General features: G+C 40.8%; 1 protein-coding gene across 8 annotated transcripts in view; it reads left to right on the forward strand.

The window, feature by feature from the left end:
- The window catches only part of KALRN (kalirin RhoGEF kinase), a 528,299-nt gene that overhangs the window by 362,311 nt on the left and 150,087 nt on the right, over positions 1-15,901 (forward strand). For all 8 annotated transcript variants that reach the window (XR_008823368.1, XR_008823367.1, XM_056348127.1 and 5 more), the window contains exons 20-27: positions 310-425; positions 999-1,121; positions 3,668-3,850; positions 4,932-5,050; positions 6,246-6,312; positions 7,229-7,338; positions 9,674-9,743; positions 11,460-11,549. Coding sequence is in view for 6 of the 8 variants with exons in the window: in XM_056348127.1 (XP_056204102.1) it covers positions 310-425; positions 999-1,121; positions 3,668-3,850; positions 4,932-5,050; positions 6,246-6,312; positions 7,229-7,338; positions 9,674-9,743; positions 11,460-11,549 (878 nt within the window). In the remaining 2 variants the exon portion in view is untranslated. The remainder of the gene's footprint in view (positions 1-309; positions 426-998; positions 1,122-3,667; positions 3,851-4,931; positions 5,051-6,245; positions 6,313-7,228; positions 7,339-9,673; positions 9,744-11,459; positions 11,550-15,901) is intronic.

Here is a 15,901-nt window from a genome sequence, read left to right on the forward strand (position 1 = left end):
TAGAAATCATGTTAAATCCCAAACTCTGTTCTAGCATCTTCTCCTTTACCAGACAAACCTGCAACTGCACTTTTTTTTTTTAAGGGTTATTGATTTATTTATTTATTTATATTTGTGTGTGTGTCTGTGTGTGTTTTTTCTTAAGGCAGCCCCTTTGAATCAGTGCTTGTTTTTAGGAACTACAGTCTCAGAGGCTCTGCTCCTGGGAATGCTGTCCAGGCAGAGTGAGCACGTTCAGTTTTTTATGGCTTATTTCTGTATACACTCACAGAATCGCTAATCATGCAGATGTTTTCCTTTGCCCTACAGCCATTCTGAGTGAGCTGCTGCAGAGGGAGAACCGGGTCCTTCACTTCTGGACCCTGAAGAAGCGGAGATTAGATCAGTGCCAACAATATGTTGTCTTTGAGCGCAGTGCCAAGCAGGTAACGTAAAACCCCCACTTTGTCTTTCTGTCTTGGCAGTGTGTAAATATTTCCTGTATCTGTGTATTGCCTCTGTGTGGGGTTCCTGTTGTAATCTCAACCGGTATTTAAAAACTGTAACTTTTGAAAACATGGCAAATGTAGATTTTTAAAACAATTGAAGAAAATTCCAAAATCCAACAATGAACCTCAGTATATTTGCCAGGTCAGATTAATTTCTGGATTTGTTCCTTTGTTTGAAAAAAAGTATAAGAGCAAACTGTTTTATTGAACTATTTCTGAATGAGACAACTGCTTTCACTGTGTGCAGATTTATCCTTGTACAGGTAGAATTCCCTGCATTCCTTTTTCTCCTAGGAAACATACAGCGTCTTTTGTATTCTCTCCCACCTGCTTAGATTACTGTAATCTTTTTATGTGTTCCTAGAAAGTGTCTTGGTATACACAGTATTAAGACCCAATGGATTTAATATGTTATTTGGCAGATATTATTTTTTTTTGTCAGAGAATTAGTTCTTGAAATACAAAGATTGTTTGTTTTGGTTTTCCTTTGGTTGTTTTTGACATTCACAGGCCTTAGACTGGATCCAAGAAACAGGCGAATATTACCTCTCTACTCACAACTCCACAGGGGAATCAGCAGAAGAAACTCAGGAACTCCTGAAGGAATATGGGGAATTCAGAGTGCCTGCCAAGGTAAACAGTGACTTTAATGTAATTATGGCATCTGCATTAGTCTATGTTTATGATCCTGTTTCAATGCCTCAGATCTCTGTAATAATATTCTCTTGATTTTGTATTTTCCTCCTGACGTTCTTGGCCCAGAAGATCAATGTGTTTTGAGAACTGTAATCTTACATTTTTAGCAAAACATAGACACAAAAAGGAGGTTTTCTCCCCCTTGGTCTGTACTGGTTATGCAGCTTTTTTGTTCTGATCAGAAGGAAGGGAACGACCACTTGCATGCAGAGTTCACAGCAGCCTAATGAGACGTAGCCTAATTCCATCCTCAAACAATCATACAAGAAAGGTATAGAGTAACTAATTGTTTTGAACATATCCAAGGTCGTCTTGGATTCCCTGTCTGTTCAGTTACTGCAACTACAATTTCTTTAATTAATTCCAAATTAATTTGGTTGATCACGGTTGATCATTTATCTCCTTAGAAACAATCTGCTGATCCCAACAAAATACTTCAAATAAATGGGGGTTTTAACTCCAGAGTGAACATTTTTGAATACAAAACTGCTTTACCAAGAATCTATTCATTTATATGGAGCAATTCCGAGAAAACTGGTGGGGTTTACAGAGGAATGGTGATTGGATCTGCTTCAGACAAATTAATTCAAACCATAGGTGATTTACAGACAGTGAATCCACGGGGGTATTAACAGTCACTGATAAGGATCTAAATTGCAAAATCGGACTGCAACAAGACCATGGCTTTGGTGTTATGTAGCTTCATTTCACTGTGTACTGAAATTGATCTTCTGTAATCCTTAAATTCCTCATTAGGCTGTCCGTGCTTCCATGGGTTTGATTCACAGGCTTTGTGGTGTTCTTGTCTCCTTCCTTTTTGCTTAGCTTGCATGTTTGTGAAAATGGGAGATAAGTAGCAGTGGGTAGAAGTTAATTTAATCAGACAGAACCTGTACAACGTGCCTTTAACAGTACTTCTGGCCTCCACCCATTATCAGTCTACCTGAAATCATGTTCCAGTTTATAATTTAATTTTGATCAGAAAAATCCTGATGCATTCTGAAGTTTCCAAACTATTTCTACTCTTGACTTAGCCTAGGACTGAGTTTTATACCTTGTTCCTTATTGACCATAACTGGCTGGTCCTTACACTGACACATCTAGTCTTGCTCCCCAGAGCTCTAGTAAATCACTTTTCTACTGCTGCCCTAGAGTATTTTCACTGCCACATGCAATTTGGTAAATGCATGTCACTCCCAGACTGATGTTATTCTCAAATTAAGCTGTAACTGAAAGTCTTCCTGATCCCAATAACTTTCTGGCCAAACCAATTGTTTGCAAAGCAGAATCAGCAGTGGCTTTTGGGAATGAAACACCCTTTAAATATAACAGCTAGTCAGATTTTTCCTTCATCACACCTAGCCTTGCTTAAGTATTCAATTAATTTGTTAAGATGATCTATGATTCAGCTGTTTATTTTGCTGGTGAAATTTCTTGAATTTAGTATTGTATTTGAAATCTGCTAGATGTTTTCTGGTCCGACACACATTTGTCCATTTGTGGCCCGATTGCTGATAATGTCAAGTACCTGCCAACATGTCTTGCTTCAGTCAGCATGGAAAGTTTCCTCCATCTCTGAAAAACAACTTGCCAATACCTCCGAGGATACGACTGATTCTCCTTTTGCTTTTGAGGATTAATATGTGCATTACAGATGGAGTGCAGTCTGTACAGTTGGTATCTCAGTTTTTATAATCATTCTGTATTTGAGTTGGCTCAAACATAAGGTCCAGACACCTTCAGTTCCTGGGATAGATTTGGAATCTAAGCTAATTTATAACTAGCTCCTTTGTGCCAGATTTGCACAAAGTTCCTCAACACAGAAAAACATAATGACTAAGGGGCAATCAGAGCCCAGGTGGTTTAGAAAAGACCTGTGGAAGGTTTGGTGGCTCAGTGTATGTTTTGGAGTTCAGGCTTCTTTTAGTTTGTAGTACTCTAAGTGGAACTAAAATACTGATGGAGGAGTTTATTGTAGAACAGGAATTTGGATTTAAATTCTGCTTGTTTCTGAAACAGAGTAGTAGTGACTCAAACTCACTTCCTGGAATGGTATGTGGTGTATTAATGACCTGCCTGCTCGGGTCTGCAGAACCACCTCAGTATAGATTCAAGTAACTTGCGTATTTTACGAGGTGTGATTTTTTAAATGCTATCTTCTACTCCAAGGCTCACAAAAAATAAGTTTTTGGTTATAGGAAGGAGGCATGTCTAAGTTTCAACGTTTTCCTTATGTGTTTGTGCATGTGTGGTTTCAAAAACTCAACTTCTATCTACTGCAGCTTCATAATCTCCTTATAAAAATGTCATTCCTTTCATGTTTTACTGGGAAAAGTTGAAAGCATCTTATTTTGTGTAAGATTAAGTACAGACAGTCTTTAATGATGTATAAAAAAATAGCAAGCTGCTTCTTACTGCTGTGTGAATTAAAAGCAAAGGAAATAGTAATAATGCAACATAACCAAGGACCATATTTTGGGCAGCAAACAAAGGAGAAAGTGAAGCTCCTCATCCAGCTGGCTGATAGCTTTGTAGAAAAAGGACATATACACGCCACTGAAATTAGGAAATGGGTCACCACCGTCGACAAACGCTACCGTGACTTCTCTCTCAGGATGGGGAAATACCGCTACTCTCTGGAAAAAGCCCTTGGAATCAATACAGAGGTACTGTAAGTCCATGTCCTGCTGGGATTTTATACCAAAGCTGAAAGTCACAGGGGGAGGTGAAGGCTATGGTATAAATGCTGCAGGTTATCGTGTCTGTAAGAAACACTTAAGACCTAGTCAACCTACCTAGACAAGCTCAGAACTGTTTCTGAAGAGAAAAAGGTGTTTTTGTGGTAGATCAGTGGTATGAGGAGGAGACAGGTGAAGATCAGAAAGACTTTCTAAACAAATGTTTGCACCATTCTCCAGGAGACCATACAGCTACTAGGAAGGAAGGGGAAAACACATTAGTTGAATAACAGTCTGTGTTAATTTTAGCATAAACCATAAATTCTGCTCCCACACCATTATTTTGAATCAGACTTGGGCTTGGACTGTAACTTTCCATTCTCTCAGCCTTAACTAACCAAAAAATTGATCCCCAACCTCATCTCTGATCTCTTTTAGGTGAAATAGAGCAACACGAGAAACAAAAATTAGAACCTTCTGCTCCCTGGCCGCAGTATAAATGGGGAGTGCCAGAAGCAGAAACACTTAAAAACCTTTCAGTCAACCATCCTTCAACATTAAGTGTCAAAGAAAGAGGAATAAATTCCCTCACTTGCACCCTCAGGATACCTTAATTATACTGTCCCTTGTAGGGTCTCTGGTTTGCACTAAGTTACTAACCGTGGTCTGGAAAGGTATTTCCATGGCAGCCAGCCATTGGAAGTTGGGCTTGTCTCTGCATAGCGCTCCACTTCATCCAACTGTTTTTGAAGTCCCACACTAGGCAACTAATTTAGACATGAAGGAGTAAGGTAAAATTTAGACATTTGTCATCAATACCTATTCCTGAACAGGAGTAACAGTGACACCTATAACGATTCTCACAGGTGGTGTTTTTTTAAGATTTCTCTTACCTTCTTACCTTCTCCCTTCTCACTGTAGTTCTTCTAAATCACTTTGAATTTTCTTCTTTCTGACATCTTTATCTTACTTTTGTCCCTTCTTACCCATTTAATCTCATAAACATGTTGCATTTTGGACAACAGTAGGATTACAATGAATTTAAAATCTGTACTGTTATTTTTTCTAGGATAACAAGGACCTAGAACTAGATATTATTCCAGCAAGTCTTTCAGACCGGGAGGTAAAGCTACGAGATGCAAACCATGAAGTCAATGAAGAAAAAAGAAAGTCAGCCAGAAAAAAAGAGTATGTCCCCAAACACTCACAGTCTGCCATGACACATTATCTAAGAGTGATTCTATGATATTTGCGTGACTAGAATGGACTGACAGTCCTATAACTCCTTTCAGCTGCAGAGCTATTGAGATAAGCCTACAGATGTGGGGCAGTTGTGACTTGTGGGCTAGAGAATTTCAGACTATACAGGTTTAATTTCTTTTGGTTTTAATCAGAAATTACTTTTGGAAAGGGAAAGGAGTGAGTCAAGCACTTTGATTAGACCCTGATGTCATGGAGACGTTCAGGGGTGTGTATGTGAAAAGTAAAATGAACAGGAAAACATGAAAAGCATCTTTATATGTCTATGAATTATCTGAACTCCAATGACATCCAGAGGAGTTAACTAGGTTTCAGTGACACACGAGTTCACTTGAAGTTAGGTTCAGATTTCAGTGGGTGTACAACTGAAAGAACTGGAAGTATTTCATACTAGAAGAAATATTTGGAGAGTGTTTATTGCACTTAAATCTAAAACCAGTCTAATTTCACAGTATTTTGTCTTAATTTTTGTATGAGAATATTCCGGAAAGCATTTGTATGTACAATCCTTCCCAGCTCTCTGAAATTATTGCTACAGTGCATAAACATGAAAAGAAACTGTTTCTACTTCAGGAGAACAGTGGTTTCACTTGGTCTGCTTATGGCACATTATCAAAACATTGGGCATTTCAACGTTGAGATGCCCAGCCTCAGGCACTACAAACGTGCTTGTTGGGCTTCCAGCAGTTGAAGCCTCTTCAGAGTAGTGGTGTCTCCCAAATCCATCTATATTGCCACTGAAGGTCAAGTTTCAGGGTGACTTGCCACTGACTGCTAGTGAAGGTGCAAGTGTTGTTGTGAATCTCAAGTTCTTACTCCTGGGGAAAAAAAAAATCTGAGAACCATTAACTGTCAAAGATGGTCATGTAGATAGTAAATCACAAGTCAGGGTTGCAGAAATACAACTTAATGGAATTTTATGCAGAAAAGTTATTTAGAAAATACCCCTACAAGAAGCTAGGTTGGTATTTTGTTCATGGAGCTGAAAGGTGCGAGGTAAGGCAGCTGAAGGTTTGGAGTGGAAGTACACTGATTGATTAAGACAACAGAAGGATGTTTTGGTTTTTGTTCATTGTACAAATGCCTATAATGTCCAAAACACCTGAAATCCTGTTTTTTCCAGATTCATTATGGCTGAGCTGCTTCAGACAGAAAAAGCTTATGTCAGGGATTTGCATGAATGCTTAGAGGTAAGTTACGGCCCGGGAAGTCTCCAGTATTTTTAGGAAGGACCTGATATCCTTTGAGGTGGTGATGTTCACTGTACCGCAAAGGCTGAGCTTGACAAGAATGTGTGAGGGTACCACCACTGGTGCCTTAACCACAGAGCTATGTCCTGCTGATGGTGAGAGTTGAGTGGGCAGCAGAGGGACCTTGTCTCCCACTGGCAGAACCATGTCCTGTGCTCCCCACACTTGGCTGTAAATGCACCTCTGGAGACACCACAGTGTGCCTTTATTTACAAAGCTGCGCTCCCCCCTGCAGAGAGAGAGCAATGTCCTGGGACTCAGTAAAGAACAAGATATTTGCACGTAGACTTGAAATTTGTTGGTTTCTAGGGTTTTTTTTTTAAATCATGAAACATTTTCCTAAAAATTCAAATCTATCCCTTTCTCATGCTCTAGAAAGAGTTGGGTTTACAGTCAAATACCTTGCCTAGCTCTACAGCAGCATGTAGAAGGGAACTGTGATATTCAAGGCAAAAAGCAGAGTGTATTCCAGTAAAACCTGTCAGCTTTCACAGTCCTGCAGTTTGAAAGAGATTGTTATGTATCTAATGCTACTGAAGTGGCAAATCCAGCTTATCTTTCAAGTGTTTCTGCCTGCTGTTTTTGGACACCATCAGTTGGACAGCAAAGACAGGTGTTGTTGTTGTGTTTCTGCTTTTTCCTCAGACAACTTCTAAGTGTCAGCACTTTTAATTTCTCTGGAGAGCTTTCTGTGATGTTGAAACTTTCTTTTAATATTTTTTTTTTTTTAGCTTGTTTGTTTAATCTTTAAGTACATAGTTCCCTTGTCAGCCTGTGCCTTTGGCAATAAAGCAGGGAGATCTATTCTTTTTCACTGCATTTATTCAGAAAACTAAGAATTGCTGGTGTCTTCCAGACTTACCTTTGGGAAATGACAAGTGGAGTGGAAGAAATACCCGCTGGGATCCTTAATAAGGAACACATCATCTTTGGCAATATTCAGGAGATATATGACTTTCATAACAAGTAGGTTTTCCTAACAGTTCTGTTAATGTTTACTGACTAAGTAAACCAAAGGCATGTGTATACCTATACATCTGCAGTGAACGCCTACAGTACAATGCACACAGGACTAGAAATAAGTTGATCCGGATTTGCAAGATAATGTTTTATTTCTTGTTTTGTTTTCTTTACAAAAATGAATTTTGTCTTAGTTTAAACTTTGCCTTCAGCTGATTAACAATGTTGAAGTGATATTATACCAATGCTTTGTAGTCCTATACATGCTTTCCATCTCACAGCACTAGATCTAGTCTGGAAGCTTGCCTGTCAAAAATATGATATCTTGGAAAACAGGAGGGGGGAAAAAGGGAGTGGCTGACATAAGATGGGTTAGTAAGTAGCTTTCCTGCTACTTCTTGGAGACTGTATTTAATTTGTGACTAACAGTACTCAATTTTACCAAGATAAGACTGTGTATCAGATCAGATTTCTCTGCTATAATGTGAATGGAATGGTAGTTACAAACAATGTTTAGGGATGCTGAATCCCACAAGTTCAGTCTGAATTTCAAAGTCTTTCTTCAAGTTACGCATCAAAACCAAATCAGTTTGACAAACAAATCAGAAAACCCTTCCCTATTGAAGTTCTGGGAGACTTTCAGTGCTTCAGCCAGATAGATGTGCCATCATACAGACATAAGTATGGTCCAGCAGAGGCTGCCGTATGCATGCTTTTGTGCAAGCAGCTTGAAAGCGTATCAGGTTCGTAGATTCAAGCTATGTATTACGTTAAAAAGGCCTTTAAGTAATAGATGAATCAAGTGCCAGCCCAGAATAATTGCCCCATCATACAGGTAAATATTAGCATCTCATTTAAAACTCTGCTAGGAGCACCCAACTGCCTTCTGTGATGGGTTGGCCCCAGCCAGCAACTAAGTACCACACAGCTGCTTGCTCATTACTCACCCCACCAGGTGAATCAGAAAAAGGTAAAACCCATGGGTTGAGAGAAGAACAGTTTAATAATTAAAATAAAGTAAAATATTATAATAATAATTGTAATGAAAAGGGAAAAGAGAGAGAGGAATAAAACCAAGAAAAACAAGTGATGCCCAATACAATTGCTCCACCTGCTCACCGATGCCCAGCCAGTCCCTGAGCAACCATTGGCCCCTCCCAGCCAGCCCTCCCCAGTGTACATACTGGGCATAAATCCTGTGGTATGGAATATCCCTCTGGCTGGTTCGGGGCAGCTGTCCTGGCTCTGCTCCCTCCTGGCTCCTTGTGCCCCTCCTCGCTGGCAGACAGAGCACAGGAAGCTGAAAAGCCCTTGACTTGGGGTAAGCACGACTTCGCAATGGCCAAACCATCAGTGTGTCACCAGCATTGTTCTCATACTAAATCCAAAAGACTGCACTGTACCAGCTCCTAGGAAGAAAATTAACACTATCCCGGCTGAAACCAGGATACTTTTCTACTTCCCCTCTTTTTGTGGTGCTGTACTTTCTTTTTAGTGACCCTGTCTGATGCCATCTATTATTACTTTCCTTTTTTACTTTCCCTTGCTCCCAGCTACCACCCCTTTAGCCCTCAGTCATGCCCCATAGCTCCCTTGCTGCTGTCACTTCTTTCCCTGTCCCATCCTCCTCTAGCCTGCTGCTTATGTGTAATCCTTTTCCCTCTAAAATTTCTAGCAATGCTAAAATAAATTGTGTCCCCCATCACATTCTCCACAGTCCTGTGCTTTGGCTGGTGATGTTAAGGCACCCCCCAGCCTGATTCAGGGCTTGGGAAACAACACAGTCAGTTGCTTCTCCTTCTGCAACTCCTGTTTCACGTTCCTCTTTCCACCCAGGCATTGCACAGGGCTCCATCTACAAACAGATGTCGCTCATGGAACATGGTGTTGGGAGAGAGTTGATTACAAAAATTTGGGGTGTTTACTACTTACCTATGAAGTGTCAAGCTTGTTTAAATTGTTGTCCTTTGCCCAGTGTGCTGAGTTTGGTGATGGAAATCTGACAGCTTTGGGCTTCTCTTTTTGCTCTTCCTCTGAACCACTGCACAACATCTTTTTGCAGATTCACACTCTGGTTCTTGAATATTACTTTGCAGTCCTGAATACGCTGACCACCTACTAGGGATTGCTACCTTTTCCTTTCTAGTGGAGTCAGGCATGACTGTACTCAAAACCCAAAGCATACCTTGGCAAAGAGAACCTTTTCCATTGGTAGGACACTTGATTAGCCTCATAATCAAGATACAAGTGTTGATCATTAGGACTGATTAACTCATTGGTCATTCTGCTTCCCCTGGGTATTTGACTGTAACTAATTGCATTGGTATCTTCTTTTTTTCAGCATTTTTCTAAAAGAACTAGAGAAATACGAACAACTGCCTGAGGATGTGGGCCACTGCTTCGTCACCTGGGTAATAAGGCTTCTTCTTTTCATTATTTATTCAAATTAATTCCTCCAGCACAGACAGAAACAAGCTGGGAACTGGTGCAAGGGTTACATCTGTAATAAGTGAGTTTAGAAGCTAATCTGGAACTATGACTGTTCAGTCCTTCACCTCTCCTAGGGTTAAAGGTTCCCTCCCTTAACTCTTCTCCTGAGTAGTGGTGTGAAAGCTTTCCAGAGCCTCTCTCCTTGTTCTACACTGACCAACACAGCTTTTTACCTCTGCTGGTTCCTGTGTAAAAGGTCTTCATCAAACCAAACCTGTATTTAGGGTGAAATTCATTTATTTATGGAGGGCCCTGGGATGACAGACAGTTAAATTCTTAATATACCTTCCTTAGAGAATTTTAGTTATGCCACGAGACCTTTATAAAGGCATGAACAACATATTTTATCAACATTTTTCTTCAGAAATTAGTGTCAAATTGCTGAGCCACTGTGCTCTCTCATTCCATTATGCAATGCCAGGATAACTTCCAGCAGGACTTTGAACTCTTGATGCTAAGAGTTTTCGTGGGTGTAGAAGGCTCCAGGAACTGGCTACGATAATTTCTCTGTATAAAAGTTGTTCTCTTTTCAAAATTTTTGCCAGGCAAGTCAGCTATCTTCATGTTTTCTCTGATGGTTTTATTCATATTTCAAAGTTGGAAATTAGTATTTTTAAAGTAATTATGGACATTTTTCACTTGTCAAAAATTAGCATATTTGGATGATTTCAAGTGGGTTTTAATTTAAAAACATGACACAAATATTGAAAAAATGGATTCAGAAATATAGTTTACAAAGAAGAGGTTACATATGTATGAAAGACAGACACATTTATGTATCATTCTGTGCAAAATCTTCATGGTACTTTTAAGATAGTGCCACATCATCTCAGCAATAGTACATGTCCAGAGCCGTGTATATGGTTACACACATACATACAAAGCTGCCTGCCCAATTGCAGGGTCCTGTTATTTAGATACCTGGTATAAAAAATGCAATAGTGGTAAAAGGAAGCGATCTTCCTCTTCTGTTTGCCTGCCTGTCCCTGAGACCAGAGTTCAGTAATATGAAACTGCTCTAAGGCAGGAGTGCACAGATGCTTTTCATTTCCTCTTAAAAATAAATAAATTAGGAAATGAAATGCAAAACACTCCTAACACAACATAAAGTTTGAGCCATTAAAGTCTGAACCAAAGTAGGAAAGGCAAGTCTAGGCCAGGCGTCACAAATCTGAGCCAGTGTCAAGCCAAAAATGTTGGCTCGAGTCAGTTTAAGCCAGGTGAGTCTCTGGCCCAGAGTTTCTGCACAGGCTTTATATGCAAGTAGGTGATAGAGCCAACACTTCATGACTGAGTTTTGAGACCTTCAGACTTTTGGATACAGTCTTTACAACATCATTACAGATGTTAGAAATTATTTTATAGCTGGATTAAAGTTTTAGGCCTTCCCTCTGTGACACTTGCTAATGAAAGCCTCCCATAGCTGTTACAGGCTGCATCTTGTTCCCCTCAGAACTGGTCAGGTAAGGTATGAACTGTGTATAAGTCTTCCATTCCTAATTTTCAATTCTTATGTTGGTTGGGGGGGGGGGGGAGGCACAGTGATCACCTGTATTTATCCTGGTAAGCTTTAATGAAAGACTGTGGGAGCAGAGAAATAGCTTATCTTTCTTTTCCCTTGATGTTTGTTTTCACAGGCAGATAAATTTCAGATGTATGTCACCTACTGCAAAAACAAGCCTGACTCCAGCCAGCTCATCCTGGAACATGCAGGGACCTTCTTTGATGTAAGGAGCCATTGCCATTTTCTGTCAGCATGCATAGTGCTGCTGAAACTCCTCCTCTTTACATCTGAGTAAAGCGTTCCTTCTTGTGCTTTGGCATTTGGGGTTTTCATTACATTGCAGGTATCAACGAAAACTGGTAGGCTGTGGCGTGATGTGTGATCTTCATCAGTGTGGCAAGTCATTTTTAATGGTGACACATTCTTATGGGAACCTTTGTGCATTTTTCAAACTCAATCCTTCCTAAAAATCTGGTTTAGATGTACTGTCCGCTTCTGGGTTTAGTGGTGAAATGAAAAGCAGATCCCATTGTATTTTATGACCTGAAATCACTAAGTTCAAAACAAGATCCTGTTTTCCTGTTCTGCAAATTTTACCCACCCTATTACACAGTTGCTTCATCATATTAGTAAGGAAATCCATTGGCTACAATTAGACTATTTCCATTACAAGGACTACACCTGGTGATAAGCACTTGTAGGCTCCAATCCCAGTTTTGTAGGCTGAGAAAAATCTTTGAAGTGTTTGAGTATGTTTAAGCTTTTCCTCTGAATTTTGGAACCTCATCTATTTTGCCATGCTTGTCTGCTACCTTACAACTTTAATTAGTTGCCTTTCTGAAAAAATACTGAGACCTCTTTTCCAAAGCACTGAAAATCTCTTTACAGATGTAACCACTCAGCAGGATCCAGCCTGTGATGTGGTTGGCAGCTGACATGAATCTTCCCTGGGTTTTGTCTGTGCCAATGGTTATAGCATTTTAATTACACTCAACACCGAAAGATCTCACACGAGCAAGAAGAAAAGTGATGAACACCTTTTTATTTTGCCTTGTGACCAAACGTCTAAAAGTAGAATTGAACTGAAAGGGATTTTCCAGGAGGTGGCGCTTGAGCCTGTTGAATGGTTTATACTGGTCGGTGGCTCGTGGAGGGTTTGAGCCACCTTAGGTGTCGATCAGCGTTGTTTACATAGGTTAAAAGCGTTTCCTCTGCTAAGCTTTTCCACTGCAGCTCTGTATATGGGCTGGAAACCTGCCTGGTGTTGCTTAATAGTGATTATTCATGTGTCAGCATCTGCTGTTTTGCGAGATGTTTTCCTTCCATTGGTGGGAGTTGTCCTGGGCTACCCAGTGATGCCTGTGCAAAATGCAAAAGCTGGCTTTCCCCAGAAAAAATTTTTCTCCAGTCACTCAATGTAAGGTAGTGTGAAGTATGTGTCCATCCTTCTTATCTTGACCTTGGAGTGGCAGTGGTTCAGTGGCAGGCCAGGGGACAGCCTGGCCCAAGGAGTACAGAGGAAATGACTAGTTCTTTTCTTCCAGGCAGAACCTGGAATTTCCTAAAACACCCTGATGATGAGAATGAGTTATCGGGAATATAACCCTTAGTAAGAAGCCTGGTCAAATATCACAAGTGTACAAACCAACCTTCCAATTGCATAAACTATCATGGAAAGCCACCTTTGAGATGAAATCAAGAAGTTCCAGTAATCTGTCTGAACCCTTCAAGTCTATGGAAAATTTGAAGCTTCAGGGCTTATTACAGGGGTTAGCTAATCAGAAGGAGCAAAGATAAGTGGCATATCTTGTTTGAAACTGATGAGAAATTACTAGCTTTGCTGTTGTAGCTGGGACATTCTAAGGATGTAAGTGAAACAATATCTGTAGAGAAAAGCAGTTTCTCTTCTTAGACCAGTTGACACAGGTGGAAAAATTACACACAAAGTCTCAATTGTGAAACTTGCCTAGTTTATCCTATAGCATTATTCTAATAAAGGGTAAAGATTACTGTATTCCCTTTTCCATAGATCTTGCTTTGCTTATAAAACTCAGAAGCTGGTATAGTTATATTAGCTGGAAATTGCATAAGGAATGCAACTAGTGTGCTTAATCTTACAGAACTGTAGTAGACATTTATTGGATTTTTTCACATTTCGTATCTGTCTTGTTCATCGTCTGAGAGCATTACTACATTACTTAAAACTGTATTTTTCATTCAGTAGTTTCAAAGATAAATGATCCCTACCGTATTTGGCAACTTTTAGTATTTGTAATACCATATAGTTCAGGCTAGCAAGTTATATTTTTGACTGCCAACATGTGTTAGCCCTCAGCTTCAGCTGGTAGAAATCTGCATGTTATTGAGGTGATCAATTTGATTTCAGTGTCAGTTATTTAAGTGACCTTTGGCTCTCAGGACAGAGTTGGGTTCAGTCATCTATATGCTTTGCTATTTTTCAATATTTTTTTCCCCTTAAATCTTGGAAAAGATCAGTTATTACATTCAAGAAGCCACAGGGCACCTTTAACTTGCATGACCAGTGTAGAACACGGTAAAGCTCGTTGACTTTAATAGTATTGCAGAACATTGTGTTTCTGCATGGATGATGGTTCTTGGGCAGTTTCTCTACTGAGCTGGGGTATCCCTTAGGAAATGGGCAGAAGCACAAGCAGGGTCTCAGTTTCTCCTTGGGAACATTTTTTTTTCTGAAATGGCTCACCAAAGATTTGTGTCGTGCGTTACAAAACCTAAATGTTTCATGAGAGTTTAGTGGTGCATCAGTCCATGCAGCAAGCCATTGGTCTGAACACCCAGTTCAGGATGCAGTTTGTCCTCCTACTAAACAACACAATTAGATGACTTGCATTAATTTGTGAATCTCTTCAGACATTTGATACAAAATCAGGGCACTTTATCACTGCTTCATGGTAAATTCAGCAACTCTTATGGTATGAAATTGTATTTAAGTATTCCTGTCTCCATGTTGGCCAGCCAAGGGCATCTGAGGGTCCTGTGCTCCCTACACAAGGGATTTTTTTGGTGTTTTATCTGGGATTTTGTCGTTGCACGTAGACTACATGTTGATCCTGTTCTGCAGCTCATCTGGTTTGCAACACAACTGCCAGCCTGTGGTGCCTGCCAGATCCCTTCATTTCTTCCAGGCTCTTGGGACACTTTTCCACACAAGGAGTAACTGAAGTTGTGTGCTGTGGTGAGCCGTGGCACACTATAACATGAGCCAAGCTTGCTTTAAACAAGAAGCAGGGCAAAGTAGAGAGCACAGGGCCCTGTGGCTACCTTGCTTCTGAACCCTGCCAGCAGCTTCAAAGCTAGCTCAGGTATATCTGTGCTTCGTGTTACTTAGAGGTGTGTGAGAAACGTCTGCACTGCCGTGTGCTGCCCTGCACAGACCTCTCTGGTTTCCATCTCCACCCACAGCAAGTCCAGACCTCTCCAGCTGTTACAAAGCCAACCCAAGACACACTCCAGCGAGCTGCCATCTTACTCCAACATTTCAAGGACCAGAGGGAGGAGCTGTAGGGAGAATGTCCCTTTCCAGCAGTGTATTTGTCTGATTGCCATGTAGCAGTGCTGTTGCTTTCCTGCTGCAGGTTCCCATGCAGCAGGGACAGCTGTCACTCTGCCAACCCACTCTGTCTCCACACAGTCTGACCAGGAGCATCCTGGCAGAGCAAGGAATGCCCAAAGGGGAGGCATCTTGCTGGGAGCGTGCTCTGCTCATCAGAGAACTGGGAGGAAGGAGTAGTGCTAAATTCATTACTTGGATCCTACAAAAACAAGTGTACTTAGCCAGCTCCAGGAAGTTCACAGATGTAGCTGAAGTCTTGCTGGCTCCTGCAGTTACTAATTGAGTCCCAGCCACATGCTCTGGAGGCACTGTCCCTGTTTGGAGCCAGCCGTGACTCAGCTTCGTGCAAACACCATTAGCCCCCACACAGAGCCCCTTCCCCTTTTGGTCCTGTTCGTGGCACCAGAGATATTTTTTTTCCTAAAACAAACTTGCCTAGTACAAAAAAAAAAAAAAAAAAATTAACACATTGTGTGAAAAGTGGCTATTTTTGCATCCCAGCATAAATACTGGAGATAAAAAAACCCAGTAACCTCCCCAGTACTCAGCAGAAAATCACTGTATACAGAAACTTCATCTTCTGTAACTTCTTCCCTTTACAACTTCCAAATTACCCACCAGTGGCTGGACTTAAGTCCTATTCCCACTCCCCATCTGCTCCTTTAGGAACCAGTGACTTCCTGATGATGACCAGGAGCAAGGGGAGGCATGCCCAGGGCCTGATAAGAGACAGAAGGAATTCCAACCTGTTCTATTTCAGCAGAGAATCTGCCCCCGTAGTGTGTGAGTTTGAGGTCTTTTAGATGGCTAAATATGTGCATTAGGATCCTGTAGGATTTTCAGGAGCTCCTAACTCTCACTGGAACCAGTTGGAAGGAGGCAGATGGACCCTTTGCAGACTGCACCAGGTGCCTATCTGCAGTGTCTCCAGAAGTTCATGAGCACATCACACTGATCAGCACAGACATTTTGATTGAGATTCG

The sequence above is a fragment of the Falco biarmicus genome, chromosome 8, assembly GCF_023638135.1.
Source record: "Falco biarmicus isolate bFalBia1 chromosome 8, bFalBia1.pri, whole genome shotgun sequence".
NCBI lineage: Eukaryota > Metazoa > Chordata > Aves > Falconiformes > Falconidae > Falco > Falco biarmicus.